This window comes from Solanum verrucosum, unplaced genomic scaffold (genome assembly GCF_900185275.1).
Source record: "Solanum verrucosum unplaced genomic scaffold, falcon-dt-bn FXZP01000287.1, whole genome shotgun sequence".
Taxonomy (NCBI): Eukaryota; Viridiplantae; Streptophyta; class Magnoliopsida; order Solanales; family Solanaceae; genus Solanum; species Solanum verrucosum.
The window spans coordinates 1,977,194-2,002,564 of NW_026020292.1; the positions used below are offsets into that span (position 1 = coordinate 1,977,194).

General features: G+C 30.1%; 3 protein-coding genes across 4 annotated transcripts in view; 2 read left to right on the forward strand and 1 right to left on the reverse strand.

Moving 5' to 3' along the window:
* Positions 1 to 25,371, forward strand: part of LOC125834553 (auxin response factor 8-like) — a 771,942-nt gene that overhangs the window by 244,963 nt on the left and 501,608 nt on the right. The gene's annotated exons all lie outside the window — the stretch shown is intronic.
* LOC125834581 (1-aminocyclopropane-1-carboxylate oxidase) lies at positions 15,225 to 17,367 on the forward strand. Its single transcript, XM_049513722.1, has 4 exons — positions 15,225 to 15,450; positions 15,718 to 15,944; positions 16,197 to 16,530; positions 16,834 to 17,367. Exons 1-4 carry the CDS (start codon positions 15,346 to 15,348, stop codon positions 17,125 to 17,127), a joined length of 960 nt encoding a protein of 319 aa, XP_049369679.1. The 5' UTR covers positions 15,225 to 15,345; the 3' UTR covers positions 17,128 to 17,367.
* LOC125834555 (protein CLMP1-like) lies at positions 21,674 to 24,347 on the reverse strand. Its single transcript, XM_049513697.1, has one exon. The coding sequence runs from the start codon at positions 24,104 to 24,106 to the stop codon at positions 21,788 to 21,790; it is 2,319 nt and encodes a 772-aa protein (XP_049369654.1). The 5' UTR covers positions 24,107 to 24,347; the 3' UTR covers positions 21,674 to 21,787.

Sequence of the window (25,371 nt, forward strand, 5' to 3'; positions counted from 1 at the left end):
TAAAATTATCTTTGAAAACAGCTCACTGAGACAATGGTGGATGACGTTGATTGGGTTGTTGATATCGATCAATACCTTGGTACTTTTATGTGAAATCCATGATAAAAACACGTTATCATGATTTGACAATGCATGTTTTAGTTTAAACTCTCCAAGTTTTCTTTCTATGAAGGTACTCATCTATTTTGGAGAAATTTTTTAATTGTAGCTAGAAATTGTATACCCTCAAAGCATGTTATGTAGTGACCCCAGTTTCCACTTTAGGTAAAGTATAAGCTGATCTTTGGGAGAATACATTGAATATAGTCATATGGTATCTTAAAGAAATGGCCAACAAAATAAAAAGGAAGTAACAATTATAATCATGCATATATCCTCTGTGGTCTTTGGTGCGTGAGTAATAAAGGATCATATGGCCTACAATAACAAATGAAGTTGTGTTTGATTGGCCATTTTCTAATTCATATATCACTATTATGATTTATGGTGAGTTATTTGTGGTGCCACACGGATGCATATTTGGTTTGGTTTTAAAAGGAGGAGGGACCAATTATTTTTTTCTCAGTTGGAGACCACAATATTTTTTTATACAACTTAAGTAGATAGCTTTAAGAAGCTATATATGATATATATGCATAGAACTTAACACTAGATCTAAAGACCGACACCACAACATGATGTTGCTCCTTTATTTTTATTTTTTGGATAACAAGTTGTTGTCATGCTTTTATTTGTGGATTCAATCTCATCTAGGATATATTAAGTTTAATTTATACTAGAATGAATGATCAAAGTCGAAGTTATCCATGGAGGCACGGACGTTCTTTCTTTAAGATTAACTCAAAGTGGTGTCTAACATACGTTCTGGGAGATTAAACACATCTTAATGAATTCTAAATTATTATAAAAAGTATATTATTAGCGACTCTCTTATTACGAAAATATACAAAATTGTATTCATAATATTAAGAAATGATTGAAATTTATTTTATTTGTATTTAAAAAAATTGTTAACAAACAAAATAACATATATAGGAAACAAGACAATTAGTTACTTATTATAAATATAGTAATATAGTATAATAGCATTTTGCTACAAAGTTTCAAAAAATAAAAAGTAATAATTCAATATTGTGATGTTAAACTAGAATATTATCGAGAAAAGAAAAAATGCATTTTCATTAAATGGAAAAAAAATTCTTTGTTCTTTAGCCTTCAATTCCCACTTCACATTGATTTTGAATTCACAACTTCACATTATACAAAACATCAAAACTCAAAGTAATTAAGAACCTAATCCCTCTTAATTTCTCTTTGTATTACACTTGTATAGTTCTTTTCATATTAGTTATTCATGATTCTATTTTATGAACGTTCTGTTTTGGAGAAGTCATATATTTGCTTTATAAGCATTTTCTTATTGATTAAATAAAAAACAGAATAGTTAAGAACCAAAACCAATAAACCGAATCGATTATACATGAGAATCGAACCGAATCGACTGATGCACATCACTATTCTTAATATATTTCTATTATTAATTATAAATTATTTTTGTAATATATTTCTCTGGGCATTAAATTTATTATATTTAAAAATGATATAATAAAATTCTCATGATTAGTAATTAAGGGGTATTATACTGGCGTACGAGAAAAGAATAATTAATTGACAGTCCATTAAATCAAAGTGAAATACGTGCAGTCTTTGTGACTGCATTATCCGTTGATCTATAATTTCCCTTTCTCAAAATAGTGTTTTTCATTTACATGGTAAGAAAATATTAATTAAGAGAAATATTTGATTATTTTATTTATATTTTAAGACATAATTCTTCTTTATTAAATATTTATTTTTATCTATGGGTCATTTATTGAGATATTTGTAATCTTCAAAATAATTATTACTAAAGATAAAATGAGAAGAAAAAAATATTGATTTTATCCTGTATTTCTCAAATGACAAGTATTTTGAAATAATTATTTTTAATAAGGACGATAAATATTTTAAGATGGAGGGAGTATTTTGCATAATCATTTGATTTCTTATATAAAAAATAAATATTTTCCCTATCCGATCCCAACTTATGTGATGATATAACAGTATTTGATTAGACACGAAATTTAAGACTTCTTATTTCAAAAATACTATAAATTATCTTTTTAAAATATGACCTCTTGTTTCATAAATACAATAAATTGGTACGTGTCAATCTTGAGGATAAAATGAGAATGTTAAATTTAATGTCTTCCAAAATATAAAAAGAAAAAAGGCATAAAAGTATTCCAAAGTCCAAACTTGATTCGAATTTTCAGTTATATATTCTTATACTTCTATTACTTTTTCACTTTTTTGGAAGTGAAATAAATATATAATAAACTTTTGAGTTTGTTGCGTCATTCATCAAATCCACAGTAGTAAATAAAGTAGTAAAGAGAAAAGAGACCAAAACACTAGGCATGCTTACCACTATTCTCTATTCTTCATCAACTTTTTTATGGTAAAGTGTCACTCAATATAATGTTGATGTTGTCATTGATCATGATTGTTATTCATTTTTCATAAAAATGTTATCAATTGGCTAAAGATCAAATATATATATATATAAAGCTAAATATAGAATAGCTGATGTGGCATCATGGGCGGACCTAGAAGTTGATGACGGGGGTTCACCCGAACCCTCTCGACAAAAAATTACATTGTATAATTAAGGTATTTTAAAGAATTTTTAAGTTTATATATTGATTTTGAACCTCCTAAATGTAAGATTAGAGGTTGTCTTAGTGGTGGAGGGGTTCAAAACTCATTTTGAGGCTCCAAGATCAAATCTTAGGCACTACTTTTTTTTCCCGAACCCCCTTAATGGAAATCCTAGATCCGCCACTATGTGGCATGCCTCTAAGGGCTGGAATCATATTTATCTTTTTTTTGGTTTTTTGAGCTTTTTTTTTTTCATTTTAAAAAACACAATATTTATTTGAAGTTTTAACATAATATTAAAGTTTAGTATTTAATTTTTTCCTCATTAAAACATAAACATAAAAACTTCAGTTATCAATTCTTTACCATAAAAGACATTTTCCTTAATTATAAAATTTAAGAGGATTTATTCCTTATCACTTAATTACAGAATCTGAAAAGTTTTTTCAAATTTAATTTGAAAGTTTATTCCTTTTCACTTAATTAAGGAATTTGAAAAGTTTTTTCAAATTTAATTTGAAAGGTACTAATCTATAAAGTAGAGTAGCTAATCACAATATATTTCAAACAATATGATAAAAGGTATCCATCAATTTTTATTAATGTGTTTATTCTTGTCGCGAGTAATAGAAAAATTCATGGTTTGGTTAGTTTTTCTCAATATATTATTTTTGTGGTCAGACATCTTTTTTGTTTTACTTATTTTCCTTCTCTTCTTTTCTTTTTAAATTTTGCAGGAACATCAAACAAGTTTCATTGAACATACATGCATGTATCAGTGAGAGAAAAATTCAACAACGCACCAAAACAACAACAACAATCATAAAGAAGAGAAAGATGACAAGCAACATAAAAAGAACAACAAAATTGACACAACACACTAAAAGCTAATTTAGAGATGAGGAGAAGAAATCTTAGAATGAACAAAAACATCGCGACTCTTTTACTTTGTTTCTTCTTCTGATGATGATGTAATGTTATTTCTTCATGAAAAGAGAAAGAGATGATTTCTCATGATACTGCTGAAGATACTAATGTAAGAAGAAAAATCAAGTAATAGTCAAATTTCTTCAAAATATAAAAAGTTTTTGAAAGGATGTTGCACTATAATTTTATATATTGAGAGAAAAATTATTTTGATTGAGAAACTTATTGAAAGAATAATAAGTGGTCCAAGAGCAAGAAAAATTATTTAGAGAGAGATTCAATTTATTTATGAAATTCATATTAAAATAGGAGGAGAATAAGGAGAAATCTATCAATATTTTAATTCCATTTTTTTTGTTTTTCTTTTCCTTAAAACGTTTTTCTAATTTATTTTTCCTTATCTATCTTTAATTAAAGTTTGTTTTATTATCTTTTATATATTTTTAACTGAAGTTTGTCTATATTTTTGTTTTTAAATTTAATATTTTTTTCTAATTTTAAATGACTGAAAATTTCACTTTCAAATTTTATTGAATATTTAATTCATTCATCATTAATCATACTTTTTTTTACTTCCTTGCCTTAGTTTGATCTCTTTATTCTCATTTATATCATTTCTTTAAATTGCATCTTTCCTTTTTCTTTTTTTCGTACTTTTTATTTATTTATTTGTTACAAGAAAATAGTTATTATAAATTGGTAAGAATTGCATATATATTTTACGAAATTTAGTTTATTTTATTTAAACATAGATCATTTCTTTTGCTAAAAGATTCATATCTATACGTAATAATAAAGTTAAAGTTAGAAAAGGATGACAACCTATATTTATTTATTTTATCATATTTTTATGACATTTTTTTTATATTTTCTTAAAATAATTGCTAAAAATTGTGTCTAGAAGTTTATTTATTTATTTTTCTAATTCTTATTTTGTGCATTTTTCCTATTTTTTAAAATAATGATAATTTTACCTTGAAATTTTGCAGAATATCAAATATGACCATTTTTAAATCCTTTCATCATAGATGCTATTAATTTTTAAAATTTTCTTTCCTTAAACTCATCATTAATGTAATTTATATCATTTCCTTAAATTAATTTTTTCCTTTCTTTGTTCTTTTTATTTATTTATTTTAAAAATTAATTGTTATAACTTTATAAAAAAAAATGCATTTTTTATACAGAAATAGACTTTAATTTGTCATTTATTTCTAATTTCCGTTTTTTTTTTTGTTTTCTTTTCTCTTAAAACGTTTTTTTTTCTTATCTATCTTTAATTATAGTTTTTTTTCTTTTATATAAATTTAATTGAAGTTTGTTTTATTTTCTTTAATATAACTTTGATTGAAGTTTGTTTTATTTTCTTTAATATATCTTTGATTAAGGTCTATATATATATATATATATTAAGGCCTAAAATTTATTTACTTTCTTTATTGTTTTTTTTTTCGTTTTTTAAATCTTTAAATTTTTAAATTTTAAAAACTGAAAATTTTACTTTCAAATTTTAGTGAATATCAAAGTGACTACATTTAATTCCATTCATCATCAATCATATTATTTGTTCTTACTTCATCTTGATTATTACTTTCATTTATATCATTTCCTTAATGCTCTTTTTTTTATAAATTTTTTTTACCTTTTTTAATTTATATTTTACAAGAAATTAGTTATTATAACATGGTAAGAATCACACATATATATTTTTTATGAAATTTAATTTTTTAATTTATATCACTTCTTCGGCTAATGATTCATATATATGCGTAATAATAAAATTAAAATTAGAAAAAGATGACAACCTTCTTATTTCAGATATTTGTTTATTTTAATCAAATTTTTTTTTTACATTTTCTCTTATATTTTCCTTACTAATTGTTAAAAGTTATGTGGAAGTTTATTTATTATTTTTCTATTTTTTTTATACTTTTCCAAATTTTGAAAAGACTAAAAATTCTACCTCAAAACCTTATTGAATTATCAAATACGCCCATATTTAAATCATTTCATCATTGATGCTATTAATTTTTAAATTTCTTTCCTTAAATTCATCAATAATGTTATGTGTATCATTTCCTTAAATCATTTCTTTTCCTTTCTTTTTTCTTTTTATGTTTTTATTTCTTTATTTATTTCAAAAATTAATTGTCATAAACCGCATAAAAAATGTATTTTATATATATATATATATATAGAATTTGATTTGTCGTTTTATTTTGAATTCTTAGATTATTTCTTCTACTAAAGATCAATATCTATATGTTATAAGTATATCAATGTTGTTCTTAAATGTCTATTGAAATATAAAAATAAAACTAAAAGTATAATAGGAATGATCCAGTATCGACTAAGAACAACATTGATACTGGGTCATTCATAGATTATTTCTTATTATTTGATCTGAGCAAATTAATATCAATGTTGCTTTTAGTCGATACTGGGTCATTCATAGTATTATTATACTTTTAGTTTTATTTTTATTTTCAATAAAAATTGATGACCTACAAAATTCAAGCTTTATTCATATTGTATTATAGATTTAAAAGTAATCACTTTTAGGTTGTTAAATTATTTCTGATTCATTAATTTTCTATTTTGCTAACATAATATATTAAAATATTAATTTCGTTCTTATTATTGATTAACTATTATAACTTATGAATATAAGGGCTTCGGCAAAAAAAAAAAAAATCATATGAACTTGAAGTATTGCAACTTATATTTCATGAATAGGTAATTTATAAAAAGTTTATTTTAAATTATTGCTATACAGCGCGAAGCGCAGACAAGTTTCCTAGTACCAAAATAAAAGAGACTGTCACTAGCTAGTGCCATCTTATAAACAATTATTAGTTGTTAGGTAGCTGGATAAGTTCAAAGTTAATACATGAATAACCAAGTTATTCATGTATTAATTTTACATCATGTTTAATTTACAAATAAAATAAAAGTTATTCATGTATTATCCCTTAATTTTATACAATTTTTTATTGATAGGTTCTCAAATAGGGGTGAGCTTTCGGTTCTTCGGTTTGATTTTATCAAACTTCCATTTCGTTCTTCAGTTTTTAGTTTTAGAAAAGTGTGCACCGTATATCAAATCGAACTAATTCGGTTTGATTTAATTCAGTGTTTTTAAAACAGTTTTGTGGTGCGAATGAAAAATAAAATGAGGACAAAATCAAAGTATACGATACTTAAAAATTTAAAACTATGTTAAGAGAGTGTCTCGCCATAAAATATTTATTATGCTAACTAAAAGACTATATTTGTCTTTATCAAGAACATTATGCCTCCAATTACTTCTTGAGAAAAACAAGGACAAAGACAAGTTTCTTTACATAACTTACACCGATAAAAATACGTTCGGGTTCCACTTGGAAATTAATATTTGAAGTTAACTATTGAATTGTAAATTTGTTGTTACTTTAAGTTGTTCATGAATGATTTAAGAGAGAAAATGGTCAAATAACCCCCTAACCTATTAGTCAATTCCCAACTACACACCAATACTTTACGAGGGTCCTATTAGCCCCCTGGACCTTTTATTTTTGATATTTTGTAGCCCTTAAACGCTGACATGTTCAAGAAAGTGAATACACTTTCCTTAGGCGTGTAAATACTTATCTAAAGCATATAATCTGCATTTTAAATCCACGTGTAAGATGAAATCAACCTAAAATTAAGGCTGCCAATTGTAGCTTGCATTTTTTTTTTGCCATTTTCTCGAAAATATCTTCTTTCTTCTTCCTCTTTTCTGCCATTTTCAAAGCTTGAGTTTTCTCATCTTCCATTTCAAAGCTTCCAATGGTATCTTCCATTTGAAAGCCTGATGTTGTGGGGTTCGTAATCCTCTCTAATGCTTTCCGATTTCAAATTTAGTGTTCGAAATTTTTCTCGCCTATCAAAATTATAAAATTTTTGGGTACCGAGATTCACGATAAGGTTTGAAATTTCTTCTCCATGTCGATGTCCATAATATAAGTTATTTCCCTCTTCAACTCATAAACTCCATCACTAGATCTGCCCTCAAGATTTAAAAATTATCAATTTTTACTCACTTATGTCACTATAACTACGTGTTCTTCTACTAATAGAATAAAGCTAAGCAAAAATGAATGTTTGAAAAATTAATTCTTGAAATGGTAAAAAGTGAAGTACTAAGAAAAATCATTTCTGGATGTACAAAAATTACTTGTCATTGGAGTTGTATAAGAAAGATTGATACACAATTGAATCATACATATTATTGGTTAGTTTGAAATTAGAAATTTCATTCTAACTTAAAAGAGAAAAGTAAAGGAAGTGGGCTCATTGGATCTGAAATATGAAGAAAAATAAAAGTGATAGAAGTGGGCCCCGCGCGTGTATACAAACATGTGTATATATTTGGTTAATGACAAAAGATCAGCGTTTAAGGGTTATAAAATATCAAAAATAAAAGGTTCAGGGAGGTAATAGGACCCTGTAAAGTATTAGTGTATAGTTGAGAATTTGCTAATAGGTTAGGGGGTCATTTGGCCATTTTCTCAATGATTTAATTGTTAGTTGACTTTTTTATTTTTAGTTAAGAAAATGTCCATAAATAAATAAATATGTATATGCATATACATATTATTTTTATTTTTTAAAAATAAAAATTCGGGTCTTCGGCGCACCAAAGTCATAAGACCCTTACACCGAACACCGAATCGAAGAATCAAACTTTTAAAAAAATAACACCGACATCAAATCAAAAAACCAAAGAATTGAACTAGTTCAATTCGGTTCGGTTGTTCGATTTTCCAATATTTATGTCCACCCCTATTCTCAAATATTATATAAAAGTTATTCATGTATTAATTTAGTATGGTTGTAGATTGCGTTTTTTCCCCCGCAATTCTACGTAAGTAATACCTACATAGTTTATGAGGGAATCTATGTATAATTTATATAGAATAGAAAGTGAAATAAGTTATTACATGTATTAAAATAATAAATTACACATTTACCCCTATCAATTTACTTTTAAATGTATATTAATTTACAACAAATCAAATATATAATACATGTAAAACAAACACTACCAAATTTTTTCTTTGGGTATTTTGCTTGTTAATTGCTTAATTACTTTTAGTTTTTTTGCTTCATTTTTTGTTAATTGTTTAGGAAAAGGGTTCGAAATATATCCGAACTTTGATCGAAATTATTGTAACAATCCCAAATTTTGGACAGGACCTATTACACCGCTGCACTATTTAATAATGTACTTTAAATATATATATGTGTCCACATGGACAAGTTACTATTTATAATGATGCACATTTTATGATGTCCACGTGGACACATATATATATCTTTAAAATACACTATTAAATAGTGCAGGGGGTAAAAGGTCCTGCCCAAAGTTTGGAATTGTTACAACAATTTCGGTCAAAGTTCGAATATATTTCAGACCTTTTTCACAATTATTTATTTTTTACGGTAAAATTGTGGTTATTAATTGTAATTAATTTATTTGCTTAGTTTCTCAGCAACACACTGCCAATGCAAGTAATAATTTTTTTTCAGTTATTTGTTATTTGCTTTAATTTAAATTACTTAATTGCTTATCATATTCAATACAAATTACTTATTGCTTTAAGCTATTTATTATTTACTTTATTATCTTTAGCTATTGATATTTATTTAATGTATTATTTAGATAATTGTTATATTAGCTCACTAAATATTTTTGGATTAACTCGTTCATGTTTTATAATCGCTATATAACTAAACCCTCTATAACTAATACATACATAATTTAATACATGCATAATTAAATCATGCATAACTAATACCTACATAATTAATACTTACATAACTAATATATACCCATATTATTAATACATGTATAATTTTATTCAGCTACCAAACGACCATATCGGACTTGTGTGATTCGTTCGGATTTCATAATTTAACTTTTTAATTTGATTGTAAATTCATATATGATTTTTCCCCCACTCAGTTTACTTTTAATTGTTTAATTTATATTTTGTATATCCTTAAAAGATAAGAATATCTTATATAATACCCGTCATATTGTTGATGCTTAATCTGAGATTAGAAAAACAACTAATTAATATACAAATAAAACATGAAAAAAATGTTTTTTTATATGCTAAAAATAACAATAAAACTAAAATACATTTTAATATTATAAACAAATAAAAGTGAACATAAATATTTATTAAAAGGGAAGGCAGTTTTGTTTATTAGAACTACTACTCCCTATGTTCAACAATACTTGTCCACTATTGACTTTACATGCTTCTTAAAAAACTATAAATAGAACATTAATTTTACTATATCACTCTTTGAATATAATAAATACAATATCTTGAAAAATGTAATAGGGAAATAACTATAATTAATGATAAAGATAAATTAGGAATTAAATGCAAAAATATCCATTGATTTTATAAAGTGGACAAATATTGTTGGACATCCCAAAATAGTATAGTGGACAACTATTATTAAATCAAAACTACTAATTAATACGTAAACATTCCCTAAATTGATGCTTTCTTCCGTTCACGTAATAATTAATAGTAGTTTTAATAAAGGGATAAGGGTCTGAAAAATACCTCAACTTTAGTCGGATTTGCTGTTGCGATACTAAACTTTCATAAGGACCTATTACCTCCCTAGAATATATAATACCGTATTTTTTACCCCCTGAACTATTTAATAGTGTATTTTAAAGGTATATATATGCCCACGTGGACACATTATTATTTATAATTTTGCATTATTTTTATGACCCTGTGGGCAAATATATATGTTTAAAATACGGTATTAAATAGTCTAGGGAGGTAATAGGTCCTCATGAAAGTTTAGTATCGCAACAACAAATCCGACTAAAGTTGGGGTATTTTTCAGACCCTTATCCCTTAAATAAACAAGATTGTCCTTTCTCGTATTAATTAGTAATAATACTTCCTTCCTCCAATAATAATCGTCCACTATATTATTTTGGGATATTTAATAGGAAAAATTATTGAAATACATGTCTTATGTTTCCCTTATTTCTAATATTCTCTTCTATTTCTAAAAACCTCTAAAATCTCTTATTTCTGTCCTAATTCTAAATTATTTTATAATGTATCCGAGCTACATATTATGTATCCGATTTATTTTATAATGTATCTGAGCTACATATTATGTATCCGGTTTGTTTTACTTTTTCAGGGATTAATGTAATTACAAACTAAATAGAAATAGATTGTAATTTTATATTAAAACTGTGTGATTCCTAAAATTTATACTTAATACTCCCTCCGTCTAATAATATTTGTCCTCTAAACTAAAAATACATGTCCAACAATATTTGTCCACTTTATGAAATCCATAAATAATTTTACACTTATAAGTTCCTAATTTACCTTTATCATTAATTATAGTCTTTTTCTATTACATTTTTCAAGACACAATATTTATTATATTTAAAGGGTGATATAGTAAAATTATCCTTATATTTATAGTTTCTTAAGGGGTGTGCCAAATCAATAATGGACAACTATTGTTGGACATAGAGAGTAATACTTGCCCACTTTATGAAATCAATGAATAATTTTACACTTAGTTCCTAATTACCCTTATCATTAATTATAGTTATTTTCCTATTACATTTTTTCAAGATATTATATTTATTATATTCAAAGGGTGATATAGAAAAATTACTCTTCTAGTTAAAGTTTATTAAGAAGTAAGCAAAATCAACTGTGGACAAATATTATTGGACAGAAGGAATAATTTTAATAAACAAGATTGATATATAATTATTATATACTAATAGTATAAATGAGTTAGAGACGTAATTATAATTTGGAGGGAGTTTTTTTGCACGTGTACAATAATTATAGAGATTATGAAATTTTAAGTCGGCGGGATTTGCGATATTAGGCACGGTTAATATAAGTTACATCATTATTTTAAATATATTTTTTCTCTTATTATATTGGAGGGAGTTAGATGCTGAAGTAAACAATAGTTTGTTAATGTGCCTGTTTTAGTAGGAATATTTTTGCAATGCTTCTTAGCTTTAAAAAAAATCTTACCTTTTTAATTATACTTTTATTACTTGAATGCTGTTAATATTTGTATAAATTTTATAACTATTTTAAGTAAAAAAAACCAATAATAGATGAAGAAAAATATTATTTCTTTCGTCCATTTTTACTTGTTCACTATACTAAAAATAGTTGTCCATCAATATTTATTCATTTTGAAAAATTGAGAGATAATTTGTTTATTTGTGTCTATTTTATCTTTGGTATTAAATACTATTCAATATATAATAAATTTCTCAGAGCATTAAATTTAATATATTCAAAGGGTAATATTATCATATTATTTATTATTTCTGAAGGTATATATCAAGTTAATAATGGACAATTGTTATTGAACAAAGAGAGTGTTTCACTTATGGACATCCCAATGAACCCCTCACATTAAATTTTCGAAAAAAATATTAAATCAAAAATTTAAAATCATTTAACTAACGCCCATTGAAATTTTTTGAATAATCATTAGGCCCGTGTAGAATACAGGTTTTTCCTTCCTTAAAACTTTTTTTTAATTACCGCTTAGAATCTGTTTGACATTGATATTGAGAGGCCAAAATGGTTTATTTTTCTTCAGAATTTTTTTTTTTAAAAAAAATATGTGTTTGACAAATCCTTTAAACTGCTTTTAAATGGAAGTAGAAACAATTTTTCTGTTGAGAAGAAACTAAAAAATTCTATTTTTTAAAATAAGCAAAAGCAAAAAATTATTTTTGTAGACTAAAATATTCCTTACATATATACATATTTACCAATATATCTCTTATTAACTAATTAACATATCTCATAAGTTGGGTTAAGTTTCATTCAAGAATTTTATTTTTAGAAATTTTTTATTTTATTTTATATTTATATATTATTATTTATATTTTATATTTTGTATATTATGTTACATATTATTTTACAACATTAGAAATAAAGGTATCAACAATATTTTTGCAGAATTAAAAATAAGGAAAAAATGTAACAATTAAAAATTTCAATCCTCCCAAAAAGTAACAAATAACATTTTTTTTTATTTTCTTAATTTACTTATTATTTGATTTTATTTTTGATTTTTTTAACTTTAGAGTATTATAAAAAAAGAAAAAAGTAAAGATAATAACTAAATAATGAATCTAAAAGAAATAGGTAATAAATAACAAAAAGATCCTCCTTTTCAATATTTTTCAACAATACATTAGCGTTTTTTTCTTTTAAAAATTTCAGCTCACCTAGAAAGGTAACAAATATTTTTTTTCCTTTTTGTAGTTTACATATTATACCCTAGAAAGATGCTTGCCCTTTTTTGCTATTTAATTTTTAAAAGTTTTTTTAAAAAAAAATTAGCCAAACGCAAATTGCTTATCAAAAACATTTTTTAAATAAATTTATTAATACAAATTTTTTTTTCTTGAAAAACACTTTTCTAAAAAGTTATTTAAAAAATATACTTCTAGAATAAGCAGTTTTTAGTAGTAGTGCTACACATGCTCTTAGGCGTCGTTTGGTACAAAGATGCATAATGTAGGGATTACTAACGCATGGATTAGTAATGCAAAGATTAGTAATGCAGGGTTTAGCAATGCATGAATTAGTTTTTATCAAGCGTTTGGTTCATTGTTTCCCACTTAATCTTATATCTAGTTTAAAACTCTAGAAAAGGTTTCTTCCCTATTATACCCTTGAGTTATTATGAGGTTTTATATTTCATTTAACTAGTCAAGTTAAATACTAAAATATATAAATAAAAAATATTATTGATTTTGAGGTGTGATATGCCACTATAGAGATCCTTGATAGCACGGTATATTTCTAATTTTTTGTTGGTCAAATATACCTTAAACTTAACATAGATTTAACGCTACTTAAATTGTTCAAATACGCGAAGCTTATTAAAAAAAATAGTTCAAGTGGTCAATCGACAAACTACATTAAAAAAAAAACGAAAAAATCAACTCAATATAACAAATCAAACATGGAGAAAAAAATATTAGTTTGAAAATCATCAAATTACATGGAACGAATTTGGAGAAGTTAAAAAAATATTTATAAATATTATCATATAAATAAAAAGGAACATTAAATTACAAAAAAAGTTAGGAATTTTTTTTTGGGGATAATTTAGTCATTTAGGGGTCTTATCCAAGAATTGTTAAATCTTGAATTAATTATTCCTCCCTTTTCTAGGTATAAAATAAGACCTTGTATGAGGTATAACTAATCCATGAATTAGGTTAAATAAAGTAACCAAACAATGTTTTTGTTGGACTAAATTTTAATCCATAGATTATTTTGATTAATACCTCCTACCAAACGGTCCTTAATGTCTTAAAAGCTCCATCTAGTGTTGATTACAACAATTGACCAATTTAATTCTTTGTGATTTTTCTTCTCCCATAAGAGTTTTTATTTTCTGTGTTGCCCTTGCAAAATACAAATTTTATATATGTAGATAACATTGTGATTGCGTCCCTACTTCACTGTTATAGTGCTTTGGACTTTTTTATTTCTCTTCTTTTTTCCTTTTTGAGAAAAGGACCAAATTTGCTTTTAGATTATTCGAAATTGAACTATTTTGCCATTTCTTCAAATTTTGGTACTCTATAATATTACACCCTCACTAAGAAAGAGTTTATTTTTGCCCTTGACCCTTCACGGAATTCAAATCTAAGAATAATAATTCTAATCACAGTAAAAAGTAGAGAGATAAATTTAAACTTTTTATCCAAAAGAATTTGAACAAGTGAAGTCCATCAATTTCAAGATGGAACTTAATTCTCAAGAATAATACGAACCTATTTGCTAATTATAAGGGTATTAATTGACCAAAGTTTTAACGGCTGGCAAAGTTTAGTAATTTGGGATAGTAGTACATAGGCAAAATTTGAACCTTTCCCCTTTCTTTTCTATAATTCTGATAGCAGACTATAACTCGTACATATCTCGACTAATTCATTAAATGTATCTTACTTTATGCAACTCTTATTCAAACCTTTGTATCCCAAACATCTCATACATTTCATTTACCACGAATCACATTTTTAAATGCATACTTTGGACTTTTTTTCATAATCATGATGTTTGGGTTATCTTTCCCGCACCTCGGCCAATCATGCAGAATACATGATACTTTCCATCAACAACATATTTTTAGATAACTTTGTCAACCAAGACTATAATAGATGAAAGAAATCAACTGATATTATTATTGTTGTTGAAAATTGAACTTGAGACTTTACTATGCTCGATGAGAAAAGCAAGGCAAAGGGTAGAAGTAGTATTGCACTAATTAGGAGGAACCCCACGAAAGGAGAGGAGAGACAAATAAGAAGAAGACACAATAGTATCCAAATATGACTGATTAATATTCAGCCAAAATATTGGTAGGTCCTAGCATGATGTACACACATAACATCCCCCACTACTCCCCTTACTTCCTAGATTTCATTGTTTATTTACTTGTATCTATATTTTTATGAAAAAAATAATAAAAAAAAATCATTTCAATCCTTTATTTTTTCTTCTTCTTCTGAATGACCTTAACAGAAGTCTTATAAATACCCCCTTCAAATACCCATCCATTCATATCCATCCTCCACAGGAATTAAGAGCTTTGAAGTGTGAGTGAGAAATATATTATAATAGAAAGATGGAGACTTTCCCAGTGGTTAACATGGAGATGCTCAACACTGAAAAAAGGGCTGCAGCATTGGAGAAAATAAAAGATGCTTGTGAGAACTGGGGATTCTTTGAGGTAACATTAAATATTTAAGTATATGCATTGACACCATAATATCTCATACAACTTTTATGATATATCATGATTCACATGTTGTGCTTAGTATGCACAGACACGGATCCAAGATTTGAAATTTATGAGTTCAATCTTTAATTTTAGTATTGAAGCAGCTCCGTGTTAAAAATACTGAGTTCAGATGAGCACATAGATTTACTTGTTATTGCTTATAAATGACCTGATTATATAAACCCTTATTTTTGCTATGTTTGTGTATATATGAAGGTGATAAATCATGGGATCTCTCATGATCTTCTGGACACAGTGGAGAAGTTCACAAAGGAACATTACAAGAAGTGTATGGAACAAAGATTCAAGGAAATGGTGGCAAGTAAAGGCCTTGAAGCTGTTCAGACTGAAATTGATGATTTGGACTGGGAAAGTACTTTCTTCTTGAAACATCTTCCTGTTTCAAACATTTCAGAAGTTCCTGATCTTGAAGATGATTACAGGTCAGAGGCATCTCCATGTTTTGCTCTACTCCCTCAGTCCCAATTTATATGACGTCGTTTGACTTGACACAAAATTTAAGAAACAAAGAAAGACAGACTTTTGAAAATTGTGATCTAAAACACCCGTTGACCATTATAAATCATTTTATTAAGGTTAAAAAGGAAATCTTAAGTTAAAGTTATTACTAAATAAAAAATTTATACTCATGGAACTGTGGATTTGCCATGCTGACTTAACATGAAACATGACAGGAAAATCATGAAGGAGTTTGCTGATAAACTGGAGAAACTAGCAGAGCAACTGTTGGACTTGCTGTGTGAAAATCTAGGACTAGAGCAAGGTTACTTGAAGAAAGTGTTTTATGGTTCAAAGGGCCCTACTTTTGGCACCAAAGTTAGCAACTACCCACCATGTCCCAAGCCTGATCTCATTAAAGGCCTGAGGGCTCACACAGATGCTGGTGGCATCATCCTTCTATTCCAAGATGACAAAGTCAGTGGTCTCCAACTACTCAAAGATGGCAAATGGATTGATGTTCCACCAATGCGCCACTCCATTGTCATCAACCTCGGTGACCAACTCGAGGTATACAAGGATTTAACCTATATACACAGACCATTTTAAAGATTCTAATACTATATATCAACGTGATTTAACATATAGGATCATGTTTTCTACTGTATTTTCAAGGCCACTAGTTCGGAGACCTTGCTATCCCTGAGAATTTTTACACTATCAGATCGCCTAAAAGATAAATAAGACAAGTTACACATACTAGCTCGACTAAATATTGACAATTATCTATCTTTTTACATGATCTGATGATGTAAAAATTCGATGTTGAACTCATTAATAACATTGTTGATTTGTGTTTTAAATGGCTTTTAGGTGATTACCAATGGAAAATACAAGAGTGTGGAGCACAGGGTGATTGCTCAGCCTGATGGAAACAGAATGTCCTTGGCTTCGTTCTATAATCCGGGGAGTGATGCTGTCATCTATCCAGCACCAGAATTGTTGGAGAAGGAAGAAAAAGAGAACACAGTAATGTATCCCAAATTTGTTTTTGAGGACTATATGAAATTATATGAAGGTCTCAAATTCCAAGCTAAGGAGCCAAGGTTTGAAGCAATGAAGGCTGTGGAAACTGCTGTCAACTTGGGCCCAATAGCAACTGTTTGATGAGACCAGTCAGTAGTAATACAACACCAATTAATGGGACCCTGGGAATGGGAAGAAAAGATTGTTTAGTACTAAGACAATGATGTTGTAATAATTTGTTAATGTTGGTTTAATTAGTGGGCTGCTTTGTGCAACTTGGGTTTTCTTTATGTACTCTTGTCTTGTAGTGTGATGTCTTAAGAGGAGTTTATTGTAAAGTTTTCAGATTTCCAATGAAATCTTTTATTCCCAGCATATTAATTTATTGAGTTTAAGTCACTTACAAGGTAATTAAAGGCAACCTGATAAATTCATTGTGCAAAAGAATATCCAATCCTTGATGCCTCTTTTGTTAAAAAAGGAATTTGAATGACATGGTAACTTGACAGATATATACTCTTTTTCTTCCACTAAATCACTGGTGTCATTTTCAGGGGATTCTTTATGGAATCCATAAAGCTGGCATTTTCATTTTCACCTCCGCACGATCCATTTGCCATCCCTAGTTAAATGTAACGATTTTTTTTACATTACTAAGGTTATATGGTTTCATCTTCATTCATGTCCATTGAAGCCCGGAAGGGATTTACATTACATACACCAACAACATTAACATTTTTTACACGATCATTGCAATTTAACATGTAATGGCACATTAATATCATTTTTATTGAATTTTTAGTGCAGATATTTACCTACAACTACATTGTCCTGACTTGATTGTGTAAATATTTTAGTTTCTCATTGCAAGAGAACTTAAACCCAATATTAAAGAGCTTAGCAATCCAAACCAAACATGGACTCAGAATTAATATTATATCTCTAAAACACAGAGCTGGTGAACTTATTCCATGGATTGGGACATCCCACCAATATATCCCCGGGACTAATTAATACCCTGAATCAAACACAGGAAAAATAATCCTTCATTTTATCCCCGGGATTATTGTCCCTTATCCCTCATACCAAATGACTAGTAATCTTTCCTCCTAACTGTCACGACCCAAAAATGGACATGATGACACTCGTCTTATCCCACCAAGACAAGTCAGCCTAACACTCACTCATTACAATAAAATGCGAAAATTTCATAATTTACTCAAAAATACCCCCAAAATTTGGTTGTCACGTATACAAGCCTCTAAAGTATTACAATTGATTCAAAAGAAAACACAAGTCTCAAATGACCTTGTTTCTAGAATAGAACAAGATCATAAATAGGAGAAAAAAGGTCTGCTGAGATTACAAACAACTACCTCACAAATCTCCAAGAAGCCTCGAAAAATAAGAGAATGGAAAGTATCACAAAATCCAAGCTCGTAACCTACAAAAAAAATTGTAGAAGCAAGGGGTGAGTACCAACCACACGGTACTCAGCAAGTAAACCTCTAAACACAAACTAAGGGGATAGATTACGGGTACTCCTTACCCCCCAACCGAACCTCCACAACTACAACCTACATAAAATCAACCCAACCTAACAGTTCACATTTTACATAGCATCCAGCTCAACAACAATCACCTTAACAAATTACATATCCTCAACAACAACTCAATATTCATCAATCACAACTTCCACAAAAAGGCACTCACAAATATCAGCAACACACAAGATCAAGTTCATCGAATAGAGGTAATCAAATATCAAGTACTTTCCATCCACCAAAAAAATACATAATCATCAAGAATGAAGGATGTCATGAGATGCAACGCAATATGACACCATGAAATGATATGCCTCAGAATACCAAGTACTCTCTCAACCGTATATATATGATACTCCTCGGAAATACATCGAGAGTTCATGACCGATGGGGGACTCGCGAGGTCCATATACCGACACGGACGATCTCCACGTGTCTGTGCGAACGATCTCAACGCACTATCATAAATCAAACAAATTCCGCACGGACGATCTCCACGTGCCCAAATTATAATCTTAACATCTCACCATCCCCAGCACATCCTCTGACTGATGTTCACACGGCGACTCTGGACTTAAGTGCCGGTTGAGACTAGTGTGGAAATCGGCAATCGGAAAGATGTTCACACGGCGACTCTGGATCACCGGAACGGCGAAAAAGATCTGCCGGATGAAAAACAGAGGTATGTAAGAGTGCCGTATAAAAGGGAAGATGGATGGATGGAAATTGAGTTAGGAGAATTGTTCAATGGTGGAGATGAAGATGAAGATGAGGAATTTACAGTGAGTTTAAAGGAGGTGAAGGGATTCCATGTAAAAGGTGGACTTGTCATTGAAGGCATTGAAGTTAGGCCTAAACACTAGGACTAAGGAAAATTCAAATATTGTTATCATAAATTTCATTGATCTTTTTTTCTGTCACTTTAATGATTTATTTATTTGGTTCGTGTAAAAGTTGGTGAGAAAACAAAACAAAAGAAAAAGAATTGATAATGAAATATTACATTATACTGGTTTTCTTTGAGAGGTGCCTAATGTTTGATAGTAAAAGATCGTCAGGTTCTTGTAGTATTTAACACTGAAATTATAATATAATAAGTATACGGATAAAGAACAAAATATCAAAGACGAATAAAGTTTGTGAATCCTCAATTCATTCGCTGGAAGTTACAACATGAAATCATCAATTCACCACCAATATTCCTTCCAATCATTTAGGCCATTATTACCTAATCATTAGACTAAGGTCTTGCCATTCATTATTAACCAATATTTAACTATTAAAAATTGGATCCTATCTAATAATATACCCAACAACAACAATTTCCTGCCATCCCACTATCATATTACTTCGTTAACGTCAATGCAATATGTTTGTTCTCTCGCCTAAGCCTTTAATTATGAAATCACTAGATTTGGAGATACAATTCTCACCTGAATGCTCTTGTCGCGGTGCAAGTGAGTATTCCAACCCTTTCTATTTCTTTTTCTCGGCGGCGCGAGCAAACTGCTGTTGTTCACAACAGCCAGCAACATTTACCCTTTTATTTCTTTTTTTCTTTTATTATTTATTTATTTATTTTCCTTTTCTATTATTATTAGCAACAAAATAATCTTTTATTAAATCTGAAAATCATTCCACCCATTCTTGTAAGTCATAAATTATTTAGAAAAGCTACTAAAAAGGGCTAATATAAAAATAATGATTAAAATACATAAAACGACTAAGAGGGTCGTTACACTAACAAATGAGCACTAGGTTTGCAGATACTAGAAAAAATTAGTAACAACAGCATCTAAACCTGCAAACAATGTATGTGAGCTGCATCAGAATTCAGGCATCACACCGAGGAGAGGAGCTACAGTGAGCGAAGGACGGTTAGTTGAACATCATTCTGGAAAATTATACTGTGCATAACAGTCACTTATAAAACACACACACGTGTACCTCCCTAACGGCTAGAACAGCTTGTATTAAAAGAATGTTATTCTGGATGTAGCCAGAACAAAAGGGATTAACAGATGAAAGAAGAGCAGTAGTTTAAACATTGGACATACAGATTTAAAAAAGAAAAAAAAATCCACATAAAGGGATGTAATGGAAGACGAGTTTTGATCGTGCTCATTAGCCTTGGCCACACAAAGGGCAACCATATCCCCACACATTTCTTTTTTATGAGGGTGGTGTCCATGTCAGCATGAGGCACACAATCCATCAAACAGCCTACTATAGCCCACAAGCATAGGGATTGAGTAACCCGGTGCACTAAAGTTAAAGCAGATGAGCTCACACCAAGTGTCACAGAAAATCAAACCTTGCAACTCCAGGCTGCTACTACTATACCTTGAGGACTCAATAATGACCTTGGGGTTCTCACATATCCATATCTAGTTAAGATCTACAAATCTGAGATAATGCTACCGCATACTGGATCAGAAATTATAGGTTCACATATTGAGAGAAAAGCTTCTGTATTAAACCCCTTAAACTGATACCATGTAGAATGATATGGTTCCAGCTCAACAGTAGACAGCCTTCACCATTTTTTCCCATTTCAAAGATGAAACCAGAGGTTACGTGAATTTATCAGAAAGTGAGGCAAATGAAAAAGGAGACGAGCAAAATAAGAGGTGTGAGTGGCCAACTTAATCTTGGATGGAATAAATATAATCCATGAAGAACTATGGTCCTCTGTTGCATGTCAAATTTTACTAAAATCATATCAAATATCTATGAATTATGATCATACAAGGAATTGTACAATTACAATAACAGGATAAATGGCACATACATTTCAAGGAAGCTCATCGGGGTTCTTCCTCAGAAATTACAAGAGAACTTCATATAGGATTCAGGCATTGGTGTCTGAACAACTAAGTCAAAGAGGCAGGCTTGCTTATGAATCAATTTGAAAATGTTTTAACAGCAAATATAATAGCTACGCATCACAAGTTCCAAAATCACTATCAAACAAAACAACTATCCCAGAATGTTAGCAACGTCTCATCAGCCATTAAACAGACAGAATCCGAACTATGTACTTTGGAAAGGGAGCAAGAAAGGAGAAGAGAAATAACAAGAAACCTATTTCAAAGAACAAATGTTGTTAGAAAAATGACTATTTCATAATAGTTCCCATATAACAGCAAAAAAACTTGAATGTATAATTGACGTTGCAAGGCCAAAATTTTCTGATCTCATGAACGTAAATGTTGTTTGTAAGAAAAATAAATATTGCTAAATTAGTGTCAGGTAGCCTAAGCTTTACTGGCATCACTCTTGTCATTTGGATTATCATTCCCCTCAGTCTTCAGGCTCTCAACCATTTCCTGAGATCCCTGAGTAGCTTCTTCATTGGAACAATGATTCTTCAGAACTGTTGAGATGTCAATTTCAGAAGCTCCAGCAAGCTTAAATCGTTCAACTGCAGTATCAAGGTTCACCTTCCAACCAGTCAACCCCAATTTACATTCAACTTGAGATCGCTCAAAAAGCATGTTACCCCAAAATAAATGTATTTGAGATCGCATTACAGCAGCTTGCTGTGCAGTCTCATCAGCTGAAATTTCACCTGGACCACCTGTAGCTGACACCTCACCTTCAGGACCAGCTCCCTGTTTCTTCTTTCTCCTTAGTAGTTCATCCTTCTTGCTTGTACTAGGATCTTTTAGTTCATTAGCCCTCAGCTCCTCCAGCTTTTCCCACATCTGAGTTGCTGCTTTCATTTTCTCTTCTGCACTTTCAAATAGAGCAAGCGTCTCAGTACGATCCCAACATGACAGGTCCTCTTTCTTAGCCAAGACAAAGGACCAGTGAAGTTTTGCCATTTCAAATTGCTGCTGCCCTAATGCCAACAACCCCTCGTAAAAGTCTGGTTTAATCGAGAGAGCCTCCTCATACTTCTCTTTGGCCAGAGAATATTTTTCTTTCACCCAGTCATATGCTGCTTGAAGCTTGGTAGCCATCGTCTCCTTTGACGCAGAATCATCAATTGGCATTCGTTTCCTTGCTGCACACATGTGAACATTTCCCCAGTTGAAAAAAGCCAGAGCAGCCACTTCCTGAAACTTTAAGGCAGCCTTGTCAAAAAGAGCTTGAGCTGCTTCACTTGTCACAGTCTCCTCAAGGGCTTCAGAGCTAAGCTCCATTCCAAGCTCATGCAGGTCAATGTGGGCATCTGGATCAATGCCAACATGAGTCCTGAATAACTGAGCAAACTCGAACAACCAATCATCCATCTCAACCTCCTTGCATTCAGGATCTTCTGTTGTGGTTTTCTCTTTGGTAATGCCCTTCTCTGACTTGTTAATCTCACTGTCCAGAGTTTCCACAACGGAATCACTTAGTGAAGAGTGGGATACACTCTCATCTGCTATATTCTCCTCACTCTCAACAGGCCTCTCTTCCTCTTCCAACAAAGCTGGTTCTTGTTCAGGACTCACCTCGACAATATGCAATCTCAACATCCCAATGAAGTCACCTTCATCTGCATCAGGGTCTTTTGGTACTAGACTATCAACCCAGGACTCGGCCAATCTAAGCTCAGCCGTACAGGTAATAGTTACCAAATCACTGTCACTGTCCTTATATTTAACAAGAACAGATTTGGACATTGGAAACCGTTTCATAACAATATCCCTTAAGACTCTAAAACTGCAATTTACAGGCATTTGGGCAAGTCTTATATCATGATCATAGACAAGTTTCAATGGCCTCCAACGAATCACAGCCTCTTTAGAGTGTCCATGGACTGTAATTGATGCTGAGGTTGAAGCATGCTCCTTCTGATCATCCCTACTAGGACTTACATTAGGTTTAGAAGGACCAGTTGAAGGCTTCAAGGAAACCCTTGGCAACTGAACTTTGGCCTGAGTACCATTTTCAGCTGGCATAACATGAGAGGGCTTATCCGGTTTACTATTAACTGATACAACCGTTGCCCCAGTTGATGGTACTGGCTTCTTAGACATTGATCGAGAAGGTAAACAGGGTCCTAGACCAGCAATAGAGGCGGCACCCACTGCAGATGCACCAAGTGCAGCTGGAGATGGGCGGCTCTGGAGGTCTTGCTGGGCATCCTGGCGAGGACCAAGTATCATGCTCAACCGCCCTGCAATTTCCAAGGCATCCTGATGATTCCCATCGGCATCCAATAGCATTTGCACATCTTGCATTGCCATTTCATACTTACCCACAGCCTCAAGTGCACGGGCCCTCCGTAGAAGAGCTCGAACAAACCGAGGCTGAACCTGAAGTGCCATAGTACACTCAGAAATAACAGAATCATAATCTATGGGTTTCATTTGCATCATACAGGCCGCTCTGTTGCTATGGAACACAGCTCTTTCTGGGTGAGTTTTTGGTGTAAGTTTGAGAGCATTATCATATTGTTGTAAAGCCCCTACATAATCCTTAACCTGAAACCTTTTGTTTCCCTCTTCTTTCAGTTCGTGGGCTCTTTTTAAGAAAATGGATGAGTCCAAATCAACAATACCATTAACAACAGGTTTATGGTTCTCCCCTTGATTCTGGTTTTGATTTTGACCCTTTTTCTTCTTACCACCGGATTTCCCCATATAATTACTTCCAAAGATTCAAACTTTAATACTTATAACCAAATTTAGTCAAAATCCCACTATTTATTTTCTGTATAAATCAAGAATAGCTCACAGAAATCGAATAGGAAAAAAACAACTTACAGATAAAAGTTTACACCTTTGGTGCAGAATCCAGTGTCATATGATTGCATCTGGAAGAAGTGATGTAGTGGGTCTTCCAGAAATAGTGTGGAGGTTTTGGATTTGAAACCCTAGATAGAGAAGTGGGGATTATTTCACTTTTAATTGAATATCCATTGTAGGCCCTGGATAATTTGCTTCATTGTGAGCCGTTGGATGGATGATTCAGTGCCAGCATCACCCTACTTCTTTTTCTGCTAACTATATTTTTGGTCTGCGTTGCGTTGCTATCCCACTTGGAAGATACAAGGAATGTAGGATGAAGACGGCACAAGTTCACATGTTATCTGTTTTCATCTTTAGGGAAAATTTCACCTTTTTCAGGTCCATGGTGGGACTCTCTATTCAAAAATCGGTAGACAGTAAAATTTAAGAATCAATGACAAAGGGGTTTCGAACTTGAAACCTCTAATAAAAGTCTCAAGTCCAAATCATTGGGTCATTCTGAAGAATAGAACTTTACTTGATATATTTTTTAGAGTAAATTTTAGGTTTAGCAAATATAAAAAATCATATTTGTATGTTATAGCTATAGTTTGTATAATTGCGCTTCATAGCAAATTTTATATTTGTTATGACTATTAATCTGTATATTTTGGTATACATATACATAAAAATCTGTATTTGTATATTTCGGTATACAAACTAAAACATAGTAATTGTATCTAAACAAAATTACTACATATATACAACACATTTGTATACCGAATGTGTCTATTTGTCTATTTCGGTATACAAATGGGTCCTGCAATTAATTTTTATACAACACATATGTATACCGAATGGGTCTATTTGTATATTTCGGTATACAAATGGATCCTGCAATTAATTTTTATACAACACATATGTATACTGAATGGGTCTATTTGTGTATTTCGGTATACAAATGAGTCCTGTAATTAATTTTTATACAACACATATGTATACCGAATGGGTCTATTTGTATATTTTGGTATACAAATGGGATGACAAAAAACATGAAATGTTTACTGCGAATTACAAATAAAAAACTATGGCTATAACATTTAATTTGAATTAATAGTTTGTTATTTCATACAATTTTCCCTATTTTTATGCTATGTGTAATAATATTTGCATTAGTT